This window comes from Entelurus aequoreus, linkage group LG03 (genome assembly GCF_033978785.1).
Source record: "Entelurus aequoreus isolate RoL-2023_Sb linkage group LG03, RoL_Eaeq_v1.1, whole genome shotgun sequence".
Lineage (NCBI taxonomy): Eukaryota > Metazoa > Chordata > Actinopteri > Syngnathiformes > Syngnathidae > Entelurus > Entelurus aequoreus.
Window position 1 is genome coordinate 79,607,204 of NC_084733.1, and position 6,000 is coordinate 79,613,203.

Sequence of the window (6,000 nt, forward strand, 5' to 3'; positions counted from 1 at the left end):
CGGGGGAGACGAGCGGTCCGGTAGCTTCCGAAGGAGCGAGCTACAATACAAAAGTGTGGTGCACTGGACCCCAGCGCTGATACTCGGACAGAGAGTCGCTGGGCGAATCAGACGTGTAACACGTTAGTCGTGATGTTAGCCCGTTCGGGGCTAATTGTGCTACCGTGACTTTAAACTCCCCGGCCCCTCACGTTGGCTCCAGACAGAGACAATTTTTGTTATTTGGGTCCAAAATACCCCTGCGTTAGTGGAAAAAGGGGCAAATGAGTGAAAGCGAGAGAAACGTTGCCATGGAGATGAGGGTTGCCTTATGTGCCTGGCTGCAGTCACACGGCGACACCTGTCCGTCAGTAATAAAGTCCCTGATAACCTGGACCAATTCAAACCGTTATTTGTTTCTTTTTTTGTTGAATTTGCATTGCCTCACACGATGAACACTACATATATTTGTATATGACGCCATATAACACCCCGGCAGCCGTCACTTTTTCCCGGTACTTTCCGCCGACCGCCGTGTTGCTGTCGGGAGGAAAAGCGGAACGACACACATTGCGGAAATAACATTATTCTCCGCGCGTCGGCTAAATACAAATATATTCCACAACCCCAAACATGTCTTTTTCAAAGCGTGCAGTGAAGAGAAAGGTTATAGTGATGAAAAATGTAACTGTGAGCAAGTTCCAAACAGCCCCTATAATGCAGTGTTTCCTTAATAGCGGGGCGGGTGACGTGGAGGGTTTGTGAGAGGCAATGGCGTGTTAGCATCTATTAGAAGCATTTTAGAAGCAATTAGAAGCATTTAAGTGCCATCTTAAAACTCATTTGTATATGTTAGCCTTTAAATAGACCCCCCTTTTAGACCAGTTGATCTGCAGTCTCTTTTCTGCTCTGCCCCCCTCTCCTGTGTGGAGAAGTTATTAGGTGACCACAGATGAGGCGCTAGCTGTTCAAAGCCAGGACCCTGGGTGGACCACTCATCTGTGCATCAGTTGGTGACGTCTCTCGTTGTGGCTTGTGCAGCCCTTTGAGACACTTGTGATTAAAGGCCTACTGAAACCCACTACTACCGACCACGCAGTCTGATAGTTTGTATATCAATGATGAAATCTTAACATTGCAACACATGCCAATACGGCCGGGTTAACTTATAAAGTGCAATTTTAAATTTCCCGCCACACTTCCGCTTGAAAACGTCTCGGTATGATGACGTATGCGCGTGACGTAGCCAGTTTAACAGAGGTATGGCTTCCCCATTGAAGCCAATACGAAATAGCTCTGTTTTCATCTCATTATTCCACAGTATTCTGGACATCTGTGTTGGTGAATCTGTTGCAATTTGTTCATTGCATTATGGAGAAAGAAGCTGAGCAAGCAAAGAAGAAACTTGTCGGTGCGAAGCGGATATTTTGCGAGGGAAGTCAGCAACACAACACAGCCGGTGTTTGTTTACATTCCCGAAAGATGCAGTCAAGATCGAAAAACTCGGACAACAGAGACTCTAACCAGGAGGACTTTGATTTGGATACACAGACGCGATACCGTGAGTACGTAGCTGTGCTTCCAAACATTTGATCGCTTGCTATAACTAGCTCGAGCTAGGAGCTAGCATAACAAACACCTAGGTGTTTGTTATGCGGGATTAATTTGTGGCATGTTAAATATAAGCTTGGTTGTGTTGTGGCTAATAGAGTATATATATGTCTTGTGTTTATTTACTGTTGTAGTCATTCCCAGCTGAATATCAGGTCCCACCCGCGCGCTTCCAAACATTTGATCGCTTGCCCGTACGTGCGTGTCACGTACGTAACTTTGGTTAAATATATAAGCTTTATGAACCTTGGGTTAGGTGAACGGTCCTTTGGGCTGAGTGAGTGTGTGTGTTGTGCAGGTGTTTGAATTGTATTGGCGAGTTATATATACGGGATCCCGTCCATATTACCCGCTCGAGCTATAACTAGCTCGAGCTAGTAGCTAGGAGCTAGCATAACAAACACCTAGGTGTTTGTTATGCGGGATTAATTTGTGGCATATTAAATATAAGCCTTGTTGTGTTGTGGCTAATAGAGTATATATATGTCTTGTGTTTATTTACTGTTGTAGTCATTCCCAGCTGAATATCAGGTCACCCCCGGCTCTCACAGCATCTTCCCTATCTGAATCGCTTCCACTCCCCACTAGTCCTTCACTTGCATTTTCCTCATCCACAAATCTTTCATCCTCGCTCAAATTAATGGGGAAATCGTCGCTTTCTCGGTCCGAATCTCTCTCACTTCTGGCGGCCATCATTGTAAACAATAGGGAACTTTGTGGATATGTTCAATTGACTACGTCACACTACTTCCGGTATGGGCAAGCCTTTTTTTTATCAGATACCAAAAGTTGCGATCTTTATCTTCGTTGTTTTATACTAAATCCTTTCAGCAAAAATATGGCAATATCGCGAAATGATCAAGTATGACACATAGAATAGATCTGCTATCCCCGTTTAAATTAAAAAAAATTAATTTCAGTAGGCCTTTAAGGGCTATATAAATAAACTTTTATTTATTGATTGATTAATTATTAGCAATGAAACTACACTATCTTGCCAAAAGTATTTGGCCACCTGCCTTGACTCACATAAGAACTTAAAGTGCCATCCCATTCCTAACCCATAGGGTTCAATATGATGTCGGTCCACCATTTGCAGTTGGAAAAGTGTGTTTATAGGAATTTTCCATCATTCTTCCAAAAGCGCATTGGTGAGGTCACACACTGATGTTGGTCGAGAAGGCCTGACTCTCAGTCTCCGTTCTAATTCATCACAAAGGTGTTTTATCAGGTTCAGGTCAGGACTCTGTGCAGGCCAGTCAAGTTCATCCACACCAGACTCTGTCATCCATGTCTTTATGGACCTTGATTTGTGCACTGGTGCACAGTCATGTTGGAAGAGGAAGGGGCCCAGCTCCAAACTGTTCCCACAAGGTTGGGAGTAGTGATGGGTCCAGCAACACCGATGCATCGGCGCATGCGTCGAGCTCATAGAGCGATACCCTGTGTCGGTGCGCGTATCGCTTTTAGAAAGTCACGTGACCGAACACGAGCTGTTTTGGTCACGTGACCGATCATGAGCTGTGCTGGTCACGTGACCGCTCATGAGCTGTTCCGGTCACGTGACCGATACGCGAACTGTATCGCACTGACGCCTGCGCGCCAAACTGTGTTTATTAGGAAGCGGCGCAATGCGTGTTGTTGACGAACACCGTTAGGGCCGCTTGTTGTCACTGTCACTCAAAGTTGCATTTCAAAATTACACAGAATAAATGTGTTTATTGTGTTTAGAATTCAGATGGGTTTGATTTGGTGCGCGGCATATATTTGCTGTGCGCGGAGGACGCTTGAGCACTGCGCAATTGCGTAGGCGCGCACCTTAGAGGGAACGTTGCTCACAGGGCACAGAGGAGGCGTCAGTGCGATACAGTTCGCGTATCGGTCACGTGACCAAAGCAGCTCATGATCGTTCACGTGACTTTCTAAAAGCGGTACGCGCACCGACACAGGGTTCGCTCTATGAGCTCGACGCATGCGCCGATGCATCTGTGTTGCCGGACCCATCACTACTGTTACTAGAGAAAAGTACAGGAATGACGGCGTGGCGAAGTTGGTAGAGTGGCCGTGCCAGCAATCGGAGGGTTGCTGGTTACCTTCTACCATCCTAGTCACGATAAATATTCACATTATTTATTGACTGTATCTAAAAAAGATAAAAATATATTTTTATTTAAATGAAGATATGAAATAATCCTAAATGAAATACAATGACTTGGTTTATATTATTGTATATACTAGGTCAGGGGTCGGCAACCCGCGGCTCTAGAGCCGCATGCGGCTCTTTAGCGCCGCCCTAGTGGCTCTCTGGAGCTTTTTCAGAAATGTATGAACAATAGAAAAAGATGAGGGGAAAAAAATATATTTTTTGTTTTAATATGGTTTCTGTAGGAGGACAAACATGACACAAATCTCCCTAATTGTTATAAAGCACATTGTTTATATTAAACATGCTTCACATTGTAAATAATGTAAATAATTCAATGTGATTATCTTGTGTGATGACTGTATTATGATGATAGTACATATGATAGTATATATCTGTATCATGAATCAATTTAAGTGGACCCCGACTTAAACAAGTTGAAAAACTTATTCGGGTGTTACCATTTAGTGGTCAATTGTACGGAATATGTACCTCACTGTGCAACCTACTAATAAAAGTCTCAATCAATCAATCAATCACTGATTCAAGTATTTGGCGAGCGCCGTTTTGTCCTACTAATTTTGGCGGTCTTTGAACTCACCGTAGTTTGTTTACATGTAGAACTTTCTCCGACTTTCTAGGACGTGTTTTACGCCACTTCTTTTTCCGTCTCATTTTGTCCACCAAACTTTTAACGTTGTGCATGAATACAAAAGGTGAGTTTTGTTGGTGTTATTGACTTGTGTGGAGTGCTAATCAGACATATTTGGTCACTGCATGACTGCAAGCTAATCGATGCTAACATGCTATTTAGGCGAGCTATATGTACACATTGCATCATTATGCCTCATTTGTAGGTATATATGAGGTCATTTAGTTTCCTTTAAGGCATCTTAATTCAATTTATATCTCATGACACACTATCTGTATGTAATATGGCTTTTAATTTTTCGCGGCTCCAGACAGATTTGTTTTTGTATTTTTGGTCCAATATGGCTCTTTCAACATTTTGGGTTGCCGACCCCTGTACTAGGTCATAAAATCAGTGTCAGTTCAGTCGGTCCATAGGTTGCCTGTAGGGATTTTTAATGTCCAGCAGATGTCAGTATTTAGTGACACAGTATCAATACAGTTTTGCAATGTGTCGAAACGCTTCATGAGGCCTCATCAACCCATCACTAGTTGGGAGCATGGAATTGTCCAAAATGTTTTGGTATCCTGGAGCATTCCGAGTGTTGCTGTGTCGGGTTTGGTTTTGGAATTGGATTGCATTGTTATGGTATTGCTGTGTATTGTTTTGTTGGATTGATTAATTAAAAAAAATAATTAAAAAAAAAAATCAATAAATAAAAAATTTTAAAAAACGATTTTTTTAAAAACGTGAGAATAGTGATTCGAATCAATTTTTTCCCACACCCCTAATATCCATGCAACCAGGATGAGCTTTTTAAACCTCTTTTTTTTTAAATTTTCATTCTAATTATTACACTAAATAACAGACAATTGAGAATCGTGTTCCGACAAATCGATTCCGAATCGGAATGGGAGGGGATCGTTTCGGTCGCATTTAAAGGGTGCAACACACCTGCGTCATAGTAGCAATATTTGGCGCATAAAACATATGACGGAAGTCACCTGGCAGAGCTTGCCGGACCGGAAGTGGTCAGAGAGTCCAAAGAGACAAAGATGTATTTTCCATTGAGTGGCGTACTTGCACCGTGACCGTTACATCATCATCATCATCATCATGAGGAGCACCTGCAGCAGGCCGGCGGGACGCAGGCGCAGAAGGCCCGGCCGGAGCCCACCAGGCAGGTGCTTGCTAGCTTGCGGACATGAAAGTGGACTCACCTCAGCGCCACGCGGACCGAACTCTCATCCTGACCCGCCGCGGCCGTCATGGTTCCGCTTCACCGGGAGACGAACGGGAGCCCAAAATGAAGCCAGCTGCGTCGGCTTAGCGCCACCCGGTAGCCGCCGCCGCCGCCGCCGCCATGTCAGCACAAACGGGCACCGGAGAAGCCTTTCTTATTCCTCGAGAAACACGACGTGATCTCGGGTAGGCGGTGTGACGTGACGTGACGTGGGGCGACGCGACGTGACGTGGATGCGTGTACCTGCGCCGCCGCCGGAGCATCCATCGCCGCGTGAGCGCGCACGCAAACAAACGTTTTTCGCCCAGCCGCCGCCGCCGCGAGAGCGCGCAGTGTCCAGGCGCGCCGGGGGGAGGCAACCGCAATGCGTCACGAAGCCACGCCCAAAGTAGT

General features: G+C 44.9%; 1 protein-coding gene across 3 annotated transcripts in view; it reads right to left on the reverse strand.

The window, feature by feature from the left end:
• The window catches only part of kif21a (kinesin family member 21A), a 93,765-nt gene extending 87,813 nt beyond the window's left edge, over window positions 1–5,952 (reverse strand). For 2 of the 3 annotated variants that reach the window (XM_062042860.1, XM_062042859.1), the window contains exon 1: window positions 5,585–5,952. In XM_062042860.1, the coding sequence (XP_061898844.1) occupies window positions 5,585–5,634 (50 nt within the window). In that variant the 5' untranslated portion in view covers window positions 5,635–5,952. The remainder of the gene's footprint in view (window positions 1–5,584) is intronic. The other variant, XM_062042861.1, reaches the window with a different exon arrangement.
• Window positions 5,953–6,000: the final 48 nt, after the last annotated feature.